Below are 19,814 nucleotides of genomic sequence, written 5' to 3' on the forward strand. Positions count from 1 at the left end.
GAACTCTCTACAGGCCTGATGGGCTGGCAAACACTACTTATGTTTCCCCTCCATCTTGATAGTGCAGAGGGGAGCAAAGCCCAGGCACCAGAGCTGGTTTGCCAACTCAGTGAGCCCCTGGCTCCTGGACCACACTAGCCCCAGATGTCCCAGCAGGACATTGTGGCTCCAGCCATCTCACCAAAGATAAATAGGTGCAGAGCACCCCAGAACATTCCAGGCATGCCCTACTTTGGCTCTAGATGACTTGCCAGTGTAACCCTGGCCCATGCCCACCTCAGCTCTTGCTGTCCCACCAGATGCCCCCTCTGTCTTCTACCTCCCTCAGCTCTTCTGCCAAGAGGCCCTTAGCATAAGAACCCCAGAATTCATGCCTACTTCAGCTTCAGCTGTGCTGCCAGGCATCTTCTATGTGGAGAGCCTTGAGACCACCCCCACCCATTCCCACTTTGCTCTGACCATCCTACCAGGATGGCCCCACATAGAGTGGCCTGCATCGCCAAGCCCAGGATAGCTACAGCTCTATACAGCTAGCTGAAGTCACCAGAAAGACACAGGCTACACAGGGAATGACCATCCCCAAGATCATTCCTTCAAATTTGAGAAGTAGCTGTTGATGACAAAGATTAAAGATAGAGAATTTCAAAAGCCAGAGAAAAGCTCCTTGCTATTTTTCAGCAGAAACTTTGCAGTCAACAAAGGCGTGGCATGGTACATTGAAAGTGCTGAAAGAAACCCTGCGACCAAGAATACACTACCCAGCAAGTTTATCATTTAGATTTGAAGGATAGTTTCCCAGACCATCAAAATAGTGGAGTTCATCACCAAAGAAAAGAAGACCATAATTAGAAGAAAATTATGAAAGGAAAAAAATTCATTAGTAAAAGTAAACAGTAAAGACTTATAAGGCTATATGTAGGTTAAAAGACAAAAGTAGTAAGATCAACTGTACCTAAAAAATGTAAAATATGACAATATATATGTAAAGTGGCAAGGGAGTAAAAATCAAGTTCTTTTAGAATGTGTTTGAACTTAAGTGACCATCAACTTAATATCAACTATAGTAGGATATTATATATGAACCTCATGGTAACCACAAACCTAAAAACTATAAAAGATACACACAAAAAAATAAAGACAAAAAGGCCAAACATAAGACTACAGAAACTCATCAATCACAAAGAGAGAGCAAGAGAAAAAAGAAACAGAACTACAGAAACCACCAGAAAACAATTAAAAAATGGCAATAAGTAAATACCTATCAATAGTTACTTTAAATGTAAATAGTCTAAATGCTCCAATCTAAGGCACAGAATGATAGAATGGATAAAAAAAAGACCCATCTGTGTGCTTCTTATTCAGACTTTAAGACACACACAAACTGAAAGTGAAAAAAGATGGAAAAATATATTCACGCAAAAGGAAGCCTAAATAAATAAAAGATGCAGTAGGAATACTTCTAGTCTTTTTAGTCTATTTTATCTAAGACAGAGAATCTTTATAATGATAAAGGGATCAGTCCAACAAGAGGATATAACAGTTGTAAATATTGATCTACCTGACATGAGAGCATCTAAATACATCAAGCAAGAATGAACAAACATAAAGGGAGAAATGGACAGTAATACAATAGTAGTAGGGAACATTAACACCCCACTTATATTGAGGGATACATCAGCCAGGCAGAAAATCAATAAGGAAACTGTGTCTTTGAAAGACACATTAGACTAGATGGACATAACAGATATAGACAGACCATTATATCCCAATACGTTCTTTCCATGTGCACATGAAACATTCCTTAGGCCACAGAACAAGTCTCAATACATTTAAGACTGGAAATCCTACCAGGCATGTGTTCCATCCACAAGGGCATGAAACTATAAATCAATAACAAAACAAACAAAACTGGGGGAAAATACAAAAACATGCTGAGGCTAAACAACATGCTACTAAACAACCACTTTGCCAATGAAGAAATCAAAGATGAAATTTTTTTAAATGGAGACAAGAAAAAATCATGGAGACAAATAAAAATGAAAGTGCAACAATCCAAAATCTTTGGGAGTCAGGAAAAGCGATTCCAAGAAGAAAATTTATACTGGCACAGGCCTACCTCAACAAACAAGAAAAATCTCAGTCTAATCTTACATGTAAAGAAACTAGAAAAAGAACAAGGAAAGCCCAAAGTTAGAAGAAAGGAAATAATTAAAAATTGGAGGAGAAATAAATGAGAGACCAAAAAAATAATACAAAAGATCAATGTATTATTTTTTTGTACTGATAAACCTCTAGCGAGACTTATGAAGAAAAAAAGATCCCAAATCCAAATAATCAAAATCAGAAATGAAAGGGAAGTAACAACCAACACCAATGAAATACAAAGGTTGGAAAGTATGAGTGCTATAAAAATTCTATGCCAACAGAGTGGACCATCTAAAAGAAGTGGATAAATTTCTAAGGAAGAAATAGAAAAGCTGAATAAACCTATAACTAGTAACAAAATTGGATCGGTAATCCAAAAACCCCAACATACAAAAGGCAAGAGTTAATAGCTAAATTATTAATAGCCAATTAATAGTTAATAGCCAAATTATTACCAAAAAGTAGAAGGAAAGCTTCCAAGTGCATTCAATGACATCAGCATTGCACTGATACCAAAACCAGAAACTACAAAAAAAAAAACAAAACAAAAAAAAAAATAAGAGAGGGAACTACAGACTAATATCCCTGAAGAACATGGATGTAAAAATCCTCAACAAAATATTAACAAAAAACATTCAACAATCTATTAAAAGGATCATGCACCACAAATAGGTCGGATTTATTCCAGGGTTGCAAGAGTAGTTCAATATTCTCAAATCAGTCAACATTATATATCACATGGGCAGGAAAAAAGATAAAACCCGTATGATTATCTCCAAAGATACATAAAAAACTTGACAAAATCCAGAATCTGTTTATGATCTGTTTAACACTGTCAACAAAGTGGGTTTAGATAGAACGTGTTTTAACGTAATAAAGGCCCTCCATGAAAAACCCATAGCTAAGATTTTCCTCTAAGATCCAGAAACAAAACAAGGATGTCCATTATCACCGCTCTTATTCAACATAGTAGTGGAAGTCACTGCTGAAGCAATCAGACAAAAGGAAAAGAAATAAAAGGTATTCAAACTGGTAAGGAAGAAGTTAAGCTGTCACTATATGTAGATGATACAATACTATCCATAGAAACCCATAAAGAAAAAAAAAAGAAAACCATAAAGACTCTATCAAAGAACTGTTAGAAGTAATGAATTCAGCAAAGTTGCAGGATACAAATTAATATACAGACATATGTGGCGTTTCTATACACTAACAACAAAGTAGAGAAATTAAGAAAGTCCATTCCATTTACAATTGCACCAAAACAAATAAAACAACTAAAAATAATTTAAACAAAGAGGTGAAAGACCTGTTCTCTAAAAACTATAAAATATTGATGAAAGAAATTGGAACAAATGGAAAGATATTCTCGGCTCATGGATTGTATGAATTCATATTGTTAAAATGTCCATACTGCCCAAAACACTGTGTGGATTCAGGGCAATTCCTATCAAAATGACAATGGCATCTTCCATAGAGCTAGAACAAATAATACTAAACTTTGTGTGGAACCACAAAAGACCTTGAATAGCTGAAGCTATCTTAAGAAAGAACAAAGCTGGAGGTATCACAATCCCAGATTGTAAGATCTACCGCAAAGTTACAGTAATCAAAACAGTATGTTTTGTTATACAGGCACAAAAATGGTCACAGAGATCACTGGAACAGTAATAGAGGGCCCAGAAATGAACATTTTCTTATATGGTCAATTGATCTCCAGGGGAAAAAACAAGAATATGCAATAGGGAAAGAAAAAAATGCCTCTTCAACCAATGGTTGGGAAAACAGGGCAGCTGTATGGAAAAGAATGACACTGGCCTGCTTCCTTACACCTTACACAAAAATAATTCCAAAATGGATTAAGGACTTAAATGAGACCTGAAACCATAAAACACCTAGAAGAAAAAAGAGGCAATAATCTTTTTTGACATCAGCTCTAGCAACATTTTTCTAGATGTGTCTTTTAATGTAAGGGAAACAAAAGCAAAAATAAACTACACCAAGATTAAAAGGATTTGTACAGTGAAGTTGAAATGATGAAACACAAAGGCGACCTAGTGAATGGGAGAAGATATTTGCAAATAACATATCCACTATGTGGTTAATATTCTAAAATATGTAAAGAACTCCTACAACTCAATACCAACGAAACAACCAATTCAGTTTAAAAATGAGCAGAGGACCTAAATAGTAACTTTACTAAGGAAGAAATTCATTTGCCCAATAGACACATGAAAAGATGCTCAGTATCACCCATCATCAGGCAAATAAAACTAAAACCACAATGAGATATGACCTCACACTTGTTAGAATGTTAGAATCAAAAGGATGAGAAATAACAGATGTCGTGGAAGGCGTGGAGAAAAGGGGGATCCTTGCGTACTGTTGGTGGGAATGCAAACTTGTGCAGCCCCTGAGGGACACATTATGGAGGTTCCTCAAAAAATTACAAATAGAATTAACTGTGAAATTCAGTTCCATACTGGGTATATTCCCAAAAAAAAGGAAAACACTAATTCAAGAGAATATGTGCGCCCCTGTCTTTATTGCAGCACTATCTCCATTAGCCAAGGAAGGTAACCTAGGGGTCCATCAATAGATAAATGGGTAAAAAAAAAAAAAAGGCAGATCTACACACAGGGGACTATTACTTGGCCATGAAAAAGAATGAGATCTTGCCATTCACAACCATGTGGAGGGACCTAGTGGGCAGCGCCATACGATTTCACGTATCTGTGGAATCTAAGAGAGACATAAACTAAACAAGACCCATAAATACAGAGAACAAACTGATGGTTGCCAGGGGAGTGTGGGGCATGGGGAAAAGGGGGAAGGGGAGTGGGAGGTCCAGGCTTCCAGCTGTGGACTGAGTTACAAGAGCAGAGGCAAGCACGGGGATACGGTCACCGGTATTGTAATGGTGCCCTGTGGGGACCAACCGTAGTGACACTTGCAGCCAGCACAGCATTATATCCCCGCTGTCAGAATTCCTACATTCTACACATCAAACTAATTATCATCATATGCCTGCTGTCGTTCAATAGAAAATTGATGATAATGGGGGATCAGTAAGCATCGCCTCTTGAGGATCATGATTGCTACACGTGACTGTTTTCACTCCATCCAAAGGCAGTCACTGAGTATTTTCTAAAAAGGGGGTAACCTATAGGGCCCTATTTAGGAATAACAAGCCAGAAGACTTGAAGGTCATTCCAATAATTCACATCTAGGGAGCCGAGAACTTTGAATAAGATAGAGGCCCTGGAATGACAGGATTGCCCAAGAGAAAGTAGTAGCTGCCCCGAATATTCAGGAAGACCCAGGGCGTTTAGCCTCAGGTCCTCTGTGAAGCTTCAGTGAATGTGTGAAGATTGAGAAGATTGTCTAGAGCATAGGATGCACCACAAGGATGCCACAGCCACTCCGCTCCTACCACTGCCAGGAATCACACTTAAAACTTCTGTGTTGACTTCAAATAAATTATCTGTGACCTAACCCCATTTTATTTAATATCCTCCTTCTACATAGAAGAAAATGGTTTTAAACCTATGACAAGGGGACACATGAAAGATATGAAAGATTTGAATGGCAAAGGTCAAATCTAGCATTTAAGCATGTATGTGTACACGGATGGATGGGAGGACGGATATGTAGGTAAGCTACCTGGTGTTCTTAGAATTGCTATAAAGAGCAATCGGTGTATTGCAAAGAGCAATCTAAATGGTTGCAAAGAGCAATCTTCTATTCTTGATACAAGAAAACTCAATACTATTAACCACAGAATTAAGATATCAACCGTTAATAACTAGAATAAAATATTAACCATGGCAATTTCTATTTTCCTTATGCATTTAATGTTTTCTCCACACTCATTAGATTCCTTGAGTAATGGAACAGTTAAAACCTTATTCTTAGAAATTCCCACATACCAAACTATAAAGAAATTCTTAATAACAGTCCTTAATCCTTTAAAATAACAATGTCACATCACAATATCCGACTAAAATATATTGAAACCAGAAATACAAAGATTTAAAAGTTTAAACACTTGAATAGTTTCAAAGTACTTTTCTAAATAACCATAGGGTCATAAACATTATGGAATGGAACGGTCATAAAAAATAAAACCATATAAATAAAATAAAATAAAACCATATAAATCACAATTTTTGTGGGATAGCCAAAGCTGAACTTGTTATTATCATAAATGCTTATATTATTAAAAATATTTATTCTTAACCATACATAATGAGCTTAGTGCCCATTTTCAGAAATGGACTCGCAATTTTTCTCCTTCTGGGGAGAATGACAAGGGGCAGGGGTGTGGGAAGGCAAAAATAGAACATATAAGCTCATCTTTAGCTGCAGGGAAAATCTGACCAATTGCATGTGTCAAATACTGTGAGGTGTGGTTTGTGACCAGGACTGATGCTGTCAGACCTCCTTGGGCCACAGACGTGACCACGAAGTGCTCTGGTCCTGAATATAATATCCAGTGGATTTAGGGGAAGAAATGGACCTTTGGAAAGCAAGGAGTGTTCACGTAAAAGCCCAGTTAAGCCCCACAGAACATCAGGAGGATCTGTAAGCAAACAGATAGACCAGTTTTGCCTTCTAAGGCCCATGATGTTGGCCAATAAAGGGATAGGGAACCAAAAATAAAAAATAAAAATAATAAAAGGGAGAAAGGTGGCAATGGCACAATTTCAAGGAATGTGGCTGAGCTTTGCTGTGAGCCCCGTGAACTCCTGAATGCCCTAAATGAAGAGCAAGTGAAATAAATGGTCTGGTACATTTTAAAAGGCAGAAAATTCTAGTGAAAGCTGCTGAGTTTCCCATTTCCAATCTTCCTTAGTCTGTTCTTCAGGGCAGTGAACCCCACTAAAGGATGAGTGGCTATCAGAAAGGGCCCCTTCCTGTAGCCCCAGACCGCCCCCCCCATACACACACACACACACACACACACACACACACACACACACGTTTCTTTCCTACTTTTTGGTTTTGCCCAAGACTCCCCCAGCCCCCACATGACTTAGAACAAGAGAAAACCCTCCCTGCCTTTCAGCTTTAGATTCAATTCATGTGTTCCACACACATGCATTCCCCCTGGCATCTGTCCCTAATTTTTTGGGGGGATGCAAGCTAAACGGATCCAAATGAATTTGAAGGATTTCAATGTACTTTCATGGAGAATTTGCAGTGCCTTTCACAGGTACTCAACATAACAACTGAATATATGTAAGTCCCTATTTCCACTGGTGGTCATCTCATAGAGATGACCTCACAGTCCTCTCATTGCCTCACACCTATGAGAGGAAATAGCCTTAAGATAAAGCCAACACTGTATGGAAAACAAGACCTGGAAATGACTGAGTCATTGAGCCACTGATCCCACCAGGTCCACAGCTTCCCTACCTCTCAGCCGCCATCATGTGAGAATAAGGTCCGTACTGGTTTAATCAGTTTTCAGTTAATTTCAGCTGCAAGATACATACATAAAAGGCAGCTCAAAAAAAAAAAAAAGGGCAGCTCAATGACACAAAAGAAAAATGAATGAAAGAAACCTAGGAAGAGCTTAGACAAATCATCTACAATTTCTTTGATGCTATAGAACGCACAATCTCTTTAAAAAGTCAACAAGACATCTACTAGTGTTCGTGGACAGCAAGAGAAGCAAACCAGCGGAACTCAACAACAACACAGAGCTGGACGTCACCATCCTCATCCACAGAAAAGAGAGCAATAGCAATGAGAAATCCAGCCAGAGAGGTAGTAGGAGTTGGGGAAAATAATGGAAAAGACGACAGGATATAGAAATTATTACAAAAAGAGGATATAGGGATCCCTGGGTGGCGCAGCGGTTTGGCGCCTGCCTTTGGCCCAGGGCGCGATCCTGGAGACCCGGGATCGAATCCCATGTCAGGCTCCTGGTGCATGGAGCCTGCTTCTCCCTCTGCCTGTGTCTCTGTCTCTCTCTCTCTCTCTATGACTATCATAAATAAAAATAAAAAAAAAGAGGATATAGAAGTCAAAGGAAATAGGAAAAAAAAACCCAATTATGTTTGTAGAGAGTCCATTACAAATGGAACAGAACAATATTCAAGGACATAACAGAAAATCCGTGACCCAGAGACTGGACTCAGTACATCCTTCTGATTAGCAGCGACCGTGGGGAAGCAGATTCAGGGCAATGACACCGCTGTGTGTCCTGCTTCCTGACTTCAGTGAGAAGGGATCATTGTATGGGCAGCTAGGCCACAACAGCAGGTCATGCAGGGTGTTGGGAAGGAGGAGGATTAGTCTGACGTGGCTTCCACCTTCTGCGTAACACCTTTAATGTCAGAACCTCGCACGTCCAGAGCTGCGTAGTTCTGAGGGAGACAGAAATTACAGCACAAGGAATTTATACCAAGTCCACTTAGAGCATAGAGACCACAGGTATAAAGTAGAGTGTGCACCCAGCTCTTTCTTCAAAAAAAGATGAATTAAAATAAGGCACAAAGGAATAAAACTGGTGAAAAGGACTGACGATGAACTTCGGAGTCTTATTAGAACTCAGACTAAATAATTTAATGTTGGTAATTGAACAGATGATAAATGTGATCATCTCTGGCAATTTTCAGATACTAAAACAAAAGTTCGTGTGGGCAGGAGGAGGTGGGAATAAGGATAAACACGCTTATTTGTCATCATTCACAGGAAAGCATTTTAAGAATTTTTTTTATAATTAAAGTATATTGCCATGAAACAGAAAGCTCTGAGGTCAGAGCTGTTTTGTTAATTGAGACATCTTTTGGGAATTAATATTATCGGTGAAGAAGCACATATTGGAAGTTTAACATTTTGTTCTACTCTTGAAGTAAAATAAAATTGAATGCTTTTTTTTAAAGCATGTATAAAAAAAAATCTCGTGTCTGTGCCTCGACACAAAGAAATGTTTGAAATTACATTTATCTTATGTTAATGATTAATATTTTGGGGTGCTGGAGGATTTTTACCTCTAATTTTATGTTTTGTATGCTGCAGGGCTATCTTGGACTGAAAATACATCGCTTGTAAAAACCACAAAAGTCCTGTATAACAAATGATCCTTTTTTCTCTAAGAGAATATAAATTCAAATATATGTATCTAAATTTTAGAAAAATGTTTAACTGATTACAAATGAGGAAGAACAGCATAGTGGATTTTTTGTTAAGTAAAAATCAAAACTGGCAAGGCTAATGGAAGAGAATAAATGAAATATTCAACTTCATATCACATCAAAATTCTTAAGTTCTACTGTGACCTAAAGTTGTATATTTATACATTTTTAAGTGATTTAAAACTGACGACTGGCTAATGAATGACACATTAAAACATTTAAAAAGTACTTGTCACAGAGAATAGGGACCACACCTCAAGGCAATAACAACCATCACAGCCTTCAGAAAATCACCTCTGCTCCTCCCTGTTGTAAACAACTCATCCTTTGCACCTTGCTCCTTAAAAGGAACTAATTTGAACTGCTACTAACGAACCTGGTGGGCAAAAATAATAATCCGCACCATGTTTCCCCAAAGAGACATGAACTTGGTATTAGAATAATTTCCAAAGAAAGTATTTGTCCAGGTTGTATAACTTTGCTGGAAGGTGCAGTCTTGATCATCTCCGTGTCCCCTGACCCTGGCACAACGCCACCCTCCAGGGATGGATCTGGCTCCTGGGGGCCTGGCTATGACATCCTTCCCAATAAGGAGGAAGCCTCGCGTCAGGTTACCTACTGAGGACTGATAACCAGGGAGGAAGGGGCGGGAGGAGGACTGTTCTGCAGAAACACTCCATCAGCAGGTGCAACTCTTGACCTCAGAGTTGTGATTTTAAACCCCCCGTTGGGTGCAGAGATTGTGTTAAGAAAATAAAATCTTTAAAAAATAATAATAATGCACCAATCTAGTCTAATACTTGAATTTACATTTGATGTTGGTTGATAGAGGTCATGGGATCAGTTCCATGACCAGAAATGGTGTCCCAATCCCAGTGGGCCTGGGTATTGTTGGCAGGAGATGGATCCTTATCACGGAAGTCCTTGGAGCACTCTAGTGAGTTTGGAATTCATCTCAGGTGTAATCAGTGAACTGACAATTACAAGGAAAGGGCCAGAAAGTAGAAGCAGCATCTTGCATGGCCAAAGACAGCAAGGGGAGTTCGGCCCCTGCACTAGAAAGACAAGAGGAGAACACAAACTTGACCCCCCATGGGATTTTGCTAAGTGATTGACGTGAAAAGGTTTCCATGCTGTTTTCCTATGAATCTAGTATCACTCCGTTACCACTACCAACGTTTGTCCCCAGATAAGAACCGATGTCGTCTGTGGAGTTATAAACAATTTAAGATTTCTTATTTAGAAAACAAAAAGTGGGGATCCCTTGCATGGCTCAGTGGTTCAGCGCCTGCCTTCAGCCCAGGGCGTGATCCTGGAGACCTGGGATCGAGTCTCACGTCAGGCTACCTGCATGGAGCCTGCTTCTCCTTCTGCCTGTGTCTCTGCCCACCCTCCTCTTTCTATGTCTATCATGAATAAATAAATAGAATCTTAAAAAAAATAAAAAAGAAAACAAAAAGTGATTCTCTTTTCACATCTCATTCTCACAGCCCACCTTTCTCAGGCCCAGATCCTATGAAAACCTATAACATCATACTGAGGGGGATTGACATGATAGAATTTCCAAAGAAGATTGCCAAAAATGCTGCTAACTTAATTAAAAAACTCTGCAGGTAAGCATTTCAACCACGTGATTTGTGAAAGGTTCATAATGCGAAAGTGATGAGATTCCTCACAGTTCTTATTGTCTTTCCAGGGATAACCCATCAGAAAGATTAGGGAATTTGAAAAACGGCGTGAAAGACATTCAGAAGCACAAGTGAGTGTTCTTTCCTTGTCCCTTTCCGTTGGAGGGTCCAGAAAGCACGACAGGCGACCCAGGCTGTGTGACGGGTAGACTCGCCTACCTACCTACCGGAACATCTAAGGGGACGCCAGACCTTTGATCTGAAGCCCTTCTGCTTGTGTGTCAGGGATGTCACATGACCCTAAGCCATACCAAGTGACGGATTCACTGAATTCAGTTTCTCCAAACTCACCCTAATGGCACATCTCCTCTCTGGCATGAACAGGAAATGTGTACTTTTAATTCTGGGATTCTATTCTCTGCCAGGATATCAAAAACAAAGGACCCCCACCATCGCATGCCTCATTTCCCAGACTAAAACTGGAATTGACTTTTCCAACCACTTCCTAATTAGATGATAAAGGGAAGAAAGAAATACAGGGTACAGTGGGTTTTTTTTTTCTTCTCTCAAACCATAGCAGCATCTTAAATATTATGCCTTACTTAGTCAACTGGAGAGTCAAAGGCTAAACCTAAAACCAAATTAGGTTTTTTTAATTAGCCTGTGTTTATAACAGTCACAGGAAATGCACATCCCTACCAGAAGAACGTATTTATCGAACTATGTTTAAATACCCTGAAACACCTGCTTAAGAATTTGGTGCTAGCATTTGCTAAAGACAAAACAAAACGAAACACTTTAGTGTTATTGGGTCCTCATTTTTGCAGATAAACTACACCAAGTACTGTAAGTCTATTTTAATTAAACGTGTTGACATCTTATTAGGAATTATGATGACCCTAATACTGCATATTTAATGTTTTCTTCTATGAACACATCGAAAAAGTGCCAAGTCAGAGTTAGACCTAATACGGTGATATGGAAAGGTTAATTAACTGAAGCCGCCCACTGAATCGGTGCAAAACTAGAAGGGTAATTTCCTAGCCTGACTTTTCATGCCCCGACTCTACTGCCTTAAAATAAAAAAGTCCTATAAGACTCAGGGGCCAAGCTATCATGACACTTACTAAATTATAATGATACTGTAAAAACAAGATCATACAGACATTCTTCCTGAAATTGCTAGGAAAGGAGTTATTTTCTAACGAGTGTTAAATATCTCAATAATTAACTTATTTTATGGGAATGCATATTTTTAAAAACCTAACCATAAAAATGTGCAATGAAATAGAATATACTCTTGTCTCATAGAAAATGTTTGCCTAGCGGCTTTCCTTCAGACATGTCCATCACCCATGTTGCGATGAGAAGGTTTTAGCTGATACGATGCCTTTAACTAGCTGCCTTTTTTTCTTTTCTTTTCTTTCCTAGATGGTTTGAGGGCTTTAATTGGGAAGGCTTAAGAAAAGGCACCTTGACACCTCCTATAATACCAAGTGTAAGTAGACTTCCCAGTTTATACTCATGTGATGCACATCATGGTGTTTATGTCAGTTGCTGAAGTTTCATCCTATGATCCCTTGAAATAAACTATAGGGGAAAGTACCACATTCGAATAGTGATATCAAAATCCAAGCTTAAAAAACAGATCAATTAGGGGATGGTCGTTTTATGTGTGTTTTACCATTACCTTTCTAAACTATTTATTCTAATATCTTTTGTGTGTGAATAAGAGCGGACCTTTAGTAGAGTAAGTGTTAAATATACATTGATGTAGACAGAAGAGCATAAGGAGGGTCCAACAACCAGTTTCTTTTTTCTCATAAAACATAAACTTCACACATCATTGCCCAAGAATACATGAACAACTTTAATGAATTAGTCCTATTCTTGAATTATGACCAGTGTAGTGTATACTATATTTGGGTGCATTAGGGCAATGTGCTGTTATTTTGTTTTTACGATCCTAATTTACACCCCATCTTGCTCTGTTCCCAAAAGCCTGACCCATAAGGGCCACTCAGAGCATCTCTTTGCCCCCTGGTTTCTGACTAAGTTTGGTCAACAGTCCGGCAACCATTTTCAACAGCTACCAATTCCTGGGTCATAGTGGGTTTTGTTTTTTGTTTTTTTGTTTTAATGCCCCACACCGTTCCTCCTCCCTGACCCCATATCACTTCAAATGAAGTACTCCCAGGCAATACCATGTTCATTTACCCTTTCATGGGGCCCTAAAAGAAAATGATTCTCTTTCCTTCACTGTCTTTTCTGAACACATCAGGTGTTTCGTTACATGGCAGCCCACTAACGGTGATTTAGTGTTTGCATGTTTCCATATTTTTATTTAATGCTGCATGTGTCTGATGAAATGTGCTGCATCTTTACAAAGAGACAGAGGGCTGCTTGGCGGTAATCAGGTATATACTTTTTTCTCCAGCTAACTCAAGACTGCTCTTTATGCAGAAACATTTTCCCTACTTCTAAGATTTATTTCTGTGTGGAGGCTTATGTTTATTTACAGACAAAAGAAAAATCCCATTACCCTGTCTCCCAATACAGATGCTAATTGCATGCATGAGGTTTTGATTTTAGAACAAAAGTAGAATAAGGAACTTGGAGGGATAGTTAGCCTAAATGATATGTACCTAAATCTATCAGTGGTTTCTTTTTCTGCCACAGTAATACTGAATGGGATAGATTTATGGGTATGCCCATATATCTTTCATTCAATATTAATATACAAATGGTCCTAAATATTACAGAATATGAGGGAAACTAAAGTGTGGATTTTCACCACTTTTACTGATGCTCTACAAATTGGACTTTACCCAGTAAATTTGCAAGAGTTTTGGCTAGAGTTTAGAAATGCCTTTTTATTATACTTGAAATGCAAAGGCAAAAGCCACAAGACAGACTACAAGGCTCTACATGACCTGATATCTGCCTATTTCTCCTATTTCTCCTTCCACTCCTCTCCTCTCTTATACAGCAGCCACACTAGACTTTTTTTTTTTGGTTACTTCATAGCATGAAGCACTCGCTCTCTCTCACCTCAGGCCCTTTGCATGTGCTATATCCTCTTTATCAAACTCATGGATTCTTAGTTTTGAAATAATATTTTTTTCAAAGAGGCTCCTCATCATCACCTAGACTGTCATGTCTTTTTTCCTCATAGCAACTACCAAACTTGATAACCATTTAGAGATTTTTGTGATTATCTGTTTTAATTATACAGTGTACCCTCTGCCAGAGTAAAACATCAGGAGCCAGGTCTATTTTTATTCACCACTGTTACGCTCAATAAGAAGCACAAAATCTGCTGCCTGATAGACCCTTAAAAAATAGTTCATTAGGGAATGAATAAAGAATGTTTTTTAGGGCAACCCAGGTGGCTCAGCGGTTTAGCGCCGTCTTCGACCCAGGGCATGATCCTGGAGACCTTGGATTGAGTCCCATGTCGGGCTCTCTGAATGGAACCTGCATCTCCGTCTACCTATGTATCTCTCCCTCTCTCGCATGATCTGTGTGTGTGTGTGTGTGTGTGTGTGTCTGTGTCTCTCATGAATAAATAAAATCTTAAAAAAAAAAAAAAAGAATGTTTTTTAGGAGCACCTGGATGGCTGTCAGTTAAGTATGTGCCTTCAGCTCAGGTCATGATCCCAAGGTCCTGGGGTGCAGCCCCTACTGAGCAGAGAGCCTAACACAGGGCCTCTCTCTCTGCCTCTGCCTCCTTGTGTGCTCTCTCTCTCTGTCAAATAAATAAATCAAATACTTTTTTAAAAAACAATATTTTTAAAAAATCCAATCTGGAATTTGACTCACCAACCAAGAAGTCCTCCCACTGTTCATTCTCTCGTTCGCAGGTTGCATCACCCACAGACACAAGCAATTTCGACAGTTTCCCTGAGGACAATGACGAACCGCCACCTGATGACAACTCAGGATGGGACATAGACTTCTAATGTATTTCTCTTACCTGCTTCTGCCTTGCTGAAGTCAGCTTTTTTCTGAGACACAGCTGCCAGCAAACCTGAGGGACGGAGAGAAGATAAGTGCTCGGGGTCACCATGATGCCTTTGATCGATGCTGCTCCGGTAACTACAGTGGCATTAGGACTTATTGCTTAGATGACAATAGTGCTCTTTACATGTTTTCTGTTTGATCCTAAAAAAAAAAAAAAATAGCAGTTGACATGGTGGTCCTGAAGCAAAGCCTTTCACACCAGTAAAGAGAGGTTTTCTGTGGTTGCAATGATCTTGCTTTGCTCTGACTATAATTTGAAAGACTGTAAGAAACACTTCAACCTAGTAAAAGAGTCTGTACCTTGCTAGAATTATCGAAAAGATCAAAAAATAATATATTGGGTATGATAGATTGCTGTGGTACCAAAACTGGGCTCTTCCTTTCCTTCAAGTGAGGTTGTAGGATATATATTAGCGCAAGCCGGTGTATATACCGTTTAGAAGAGGGCCACACATCTACTGGTCACAGAGTTCATGTCAAACCAGTGCTAGAAGTTTCATGATTTAATTTCCCAGCAGTGCTGATGACAAGACTGAATGTTACCTTTCCTTTCTGACAGATTTTAAAAATTGATACGATAAAAGCACAACTGCTATGGATTCTGCTGAGAACTTTCATAGCAGGTATATACGCATTTTCACAGAGGATTGAAAAACAAACAAAAAACAACAACATGCATGATCTTTGTTTCTTTTTTGATAAATTGGCATGACAGAGTGAAAAAAAAGCAACTCACAAACCATTTCATATCTTTTCAAATATTGTGCTTCAAGACGGTCCTGGAAATAAATGACTAGCAGCCAACCGATTTTTATTTATTATGTAACATGCCCTCAGACTGAGGCTTAAAATAGTCCCTTTTATAAGAATAAACCCTTGGGGTGGGGGCAGGGTGGGGTGGAGCGGGACTAAGATCGATCCAAAAATAAAAATAAAAATAAACTATATAGGTGCTATGTATATCTTTCATCTGTAAATGTCCGTGTCTGAGCAGACAACACAAATTCTAATCATCACCTGTGTAGCCAGAGACTCAAGCATTCTTCACTGCATTTACCAACTGAACTCCCATCAGATTTCACTGACACAACGTAGCCTAGGGTCGAGGGGGAAAGGGAATCAAAACCCATTCCACTGGCTTCTTGTCTTAGGCCTGAACCAAAAGAAGAAGAAGAAAGCACAAAATCGTTGAGACTCACCAGATAAGGAACCTGGCTTACGTGAGGTCAGGGAGTGGGACCAGCCTGGCCAGGTGTTGTCTACCTTTTGACCAATGAGCCAGTGTGAGTTCATCGCACGTTATGGGAATAGGAAGGGAGTAGAGAAGAAAACAGGACCCTGATCTCTTAAACATAAATTTTGGCTAAGTAGGACAGAAATATCACAATCCTGAAATGCATCTGAAAATACCGCACTGATTTGCTTTTTTTCCATGAAGGGGAAAGAAAGAGCAGTTTAAACTGAACCCTCTGCTGGTAGGTGAGTTAAGGCCAATTAGCCGTCCTAAGCAGCAGACCGGTCGGAAGCTTTTCCTGGACAAGGAGTGTTTTTACCTGCGTAAACAAACGCAAAGTCTTATGAGCTGTCATCCTGATTTGGAACCATGAGTGCATTTGGGATACTAACTGAAGGTTGCTTTTATCCGGTATAAAATTTAGTTTCTTTTTAAAGTCAATGAAACGTAAACATTTCTGCCCAAAAAATATGTCCACAAAGGTCATTATTACCATATCCCAGGAGGCATATCTTATTATTTCTGTTGGAATTTTTCATACTAAGGCTACTTTAGAATATGGTATCAAAACATAACAGTCTAAGAAACATTTGGGGAATAAAAATACTACGGGAGGGCATATTATGTCTCATCAGAATAAAGCGATGTTAAACTTTTGATCCCAAGAGGTTACTGCTATTCTTACAGTAGAGTTTTCCCTCCTTTGCGAATAATTGCTTACAATCCCTTTATGCCCCCAAGATATCCACTTTCTTCTACAGATTTCAGAATGTAAAAATTAAACGTATCAACCTAAGATCCGGCTCTGAATGCTATTTCAGCATCTCTATATTGCTTTTAACTGGGCTTTGAAAAAGTATATAATTTCAACACCATGGTCAATGTTCAGTGATTTTTGTGGAAAGCTAGAGTGTGGAGGTTTGTTAGAATACTAAGTTTACCTAAATACCACCCCCCTGCCAAAGCCCCAGAGCTTAGCGCTCCCTGCGGATGTTGGAACTCTGGTTCAAGTCTAAGACAACAATGTACAAGTCCTCTGAGGAATGAAGAAGTAGCAGCAGCTCGATGGAACGGTCTACCATTTCTCCTACTTGTTAGCACATCGTTGTTGCATTTCACCTGTGGCATCGCATACTAACCAATAGAAGGCGAACTACATCTTCCAAAAAGTTGCTAAGAGAAAAACAGTCCTCTAATCTTCAGCATTGAAATTCAAGGGTTTAAATCTTGTCTTAACGAAGACACTAGGGCTAAAAATCATGGTCAGCTTCGTAGAGCGCATCTCACATTATTTCTGAATTTTTCATGCCCCTTCTCTTTTTCCTCACACTAAAGAACATCTGGGTAAGTTAGGATAGTGCCAACTTGTTCGATTTGTTAACTGACTTTCTTGTTACTACTCTGAGTATGGGAAATAAGGGCTTTCCGTGTGTCTTGGCACACAGGAAAAACTGCAAACTGCCAAGGAAAGGAACATCATGATATTTGAGATAAATTGAACACATTAGAGGAAACGAGTTCTGGAAAATCGCTATAAATGATTTTTACGTTTCTATCTTCTTTGTTACTCACCTGCGAGTCAGATCCATGTGGCATTTAAAACAAATTTCTTTGATGATATTCTTTACAAGTCACTTTTTTTTTTTACTTAAAATTATGGGATAGGCATGTGAATCACACGTGTGATATAGAAATTCAGCTATTGAATTTTTGTCGTTTTATTTCTACATGACTGAACTGATGGTGAACTAAATTTACAGAAGTCAGCTACCATACTGAAAATTAGGATAGCAGAACTGATTTCATACGGTAGAGGTGATCTGTGCATTATCCATAACGACGTTTTCTTTCACAATAGGACCACAGACAAATATTTATGTAAATAGATATTTTTGTGTGATATTTTGTGGTACATATAACTTTTTTTTAGTGTTTCACAGCATTATTATTTCATTTTCTTTGTATTGAATACTGTTTTTAGGTCCAAGTAGACTTGAATTAATGTCATAATTGTCAGTATTATTGAAAATTATGTCAACTGTATGGTTTCATCTGTTCCATAGTTTAGAACATGACCTGGCTATCTGGCATTGTTGCAAGTGCCTTAAATTCATGGCATCCTATTAAAAAACAAATTTGGTGTTATGCTGCATGACAAAGACAAATACACCTCAAAATGTTGTCCTTTCTTAGCTTGCTGCGTTTTACAGTTCTTTCTGCTAACAATTTATAAGCCTTTATTATATAATATTGATGAATTACAGAAATGATGAAGTCGCTCTCTTATTTCTGTTACATGTACCAGAGCTGTGTATCTGTTACGGAGATACAGCGTCATTTCTGTGAAATGTAAAATGTATGTGCAGGTCAAATTAATATATGACATACTATCAGTCTGTATACAGGCATTCCTGTTTTGCTAAGCTGTGCAGATTCAGTTAAAAAAAAAAAAACAATGAGTGCAGTCAAGTTCTAGCGTCTCATTTTATAGACTCCATTACCAACTCAAAAGAAAAATTGGAAAGTGACTGCTAACCACACCTCGTTATGAAACCAATGATGAACACGTACCTTGGTGCACTCCTCAACAAAACAGGATGCTTTCTGAGTTCTTGTATATGCAAATCATTTATGAGGCAAGTTTGCAACAGACCTGGAAAGATAAAATTGGAAGTGTGTTGTTAGCCCTCCTCTTTATCTGCCCCTGACTTAACAGAGCTCTGGGACCTTGACAGTGACTCAGAGGTTTGGGCTTTCCGAGGCAAGGGACTTTTCTTCAAGTATCATCTATCCAATTTATTTCATTGTATGATGTTTTTACAACTGGTCAGTTCTTTTGTATTCTTACAGCTATGGTTACTTGATTGTCCTCTTACAATTTGTTCTACATGAAAGAGTCCTTTGTTAGTCAGAATGCAACAACTGTCATCAAATGGTCATTGACCACTTGCACTCTTTTGATGTAGATTAAAAACTTTTTCATAAAATTAACCTGCTTTGATTTGCTCTGTATTTTTCCTGCAGCTGTAATTGCCGAGTGCCTGTTGTATACTTTATAGAGTTGAAATAAAAAAAAATAATTACTTTTGAACTTAGTTGATGTTTAATTCCAGACAAGATACCAATAATATGGTCGATGTATCATACTGGAATGGAAATACCCTGCAGTGCTGTTGGAGAACGTTACTAAGACAATGTAAAAATTACTTATAACCCAAGTGTCCTTCACAACGTCGTGTATTACGATCTGTTATAAAACTAATCTAGCAAATGGGTTTAAAGAATTCAGGAGGGATAATGGAAGGCCATCCAGTGTGAACAGAAAAGCAAACAAACCCCACACAAACCCCAACCTCGGCAGTGTTCTATGCACCACGACCACTACCCACCACCACACACTCCTTGTTTGGGCCACCCCTAGTCAAACTCTGAACCAGGCAAACAATCAAAAAGACAATTCTTGTATAATGCTATGTGCTACAAGGGAATTATTTCACATGGAAAGCAATGTCGTGAATCTTAGTCTACAGTTTATTGGCCTGAACCCTCTGTTATGTTTTATATTTATAAAGACTATAAATGTAGAAAACAATGCTACTGCAACAATTTCAATTCCCCAAAACCCCAGTGAACATATTC

At 38.6% G+C, this 19,814-nt stretch overlaps 1 protein-coding gene across 5 annotated transcripts in view; it reads left to right on the plus strand.

Moving 5' to 3' along the window:
* Positions 1-19,166, plus strand: part of PRKG1 (protein kinase cGMP-dependent 1) — a 1,197,536-nt gene extending 1,178,370 nt beyond the window's left edge. For all 5 annotated transcript variants that reach the window (XM_055322712.1, XM_055322713.1, XM_055322711.1 and 2 more), the window contains 4 exons: positions 10,781-10,903; positions 10,987-11,049; positions 12,350-12,416; positions 14,782-19,166. In XM_055322712.1, coding sequence (XP_055178687.1) covers positions 10,781-10,903; positions 10,987-11,049; positions 12,350-12,416; positions 14,782-14,880 — 352 coding nt within the window. In that variant the 3' untranslated portion in view covers positions 14,881-19,166. The remainder of the gene's footprint in view (positions 1-10,780; positions 10,904-10,986; positions 11,050-12,349; positions 12,417-14,781) is intronic.
* Positions 19,167-19,814: the final 648 nt, after the last annotated feature.

This window comes from Nyctereutes procyonoides, unplaced genomic scaffold (assembly GCF_905146905.1).
Source record: "Nyctereutes procyonoides isolate TBG_1078 unplaced genomic scaffold, NYPRO_anot_genome, whole genome shotgun sequence".
Lineage (NCBI taxonomy): Eukaryota > Metazoa > Chordata > Mammalia > Carnivora > Canidae > Nyctereutes > Nyctereutes procyonoides.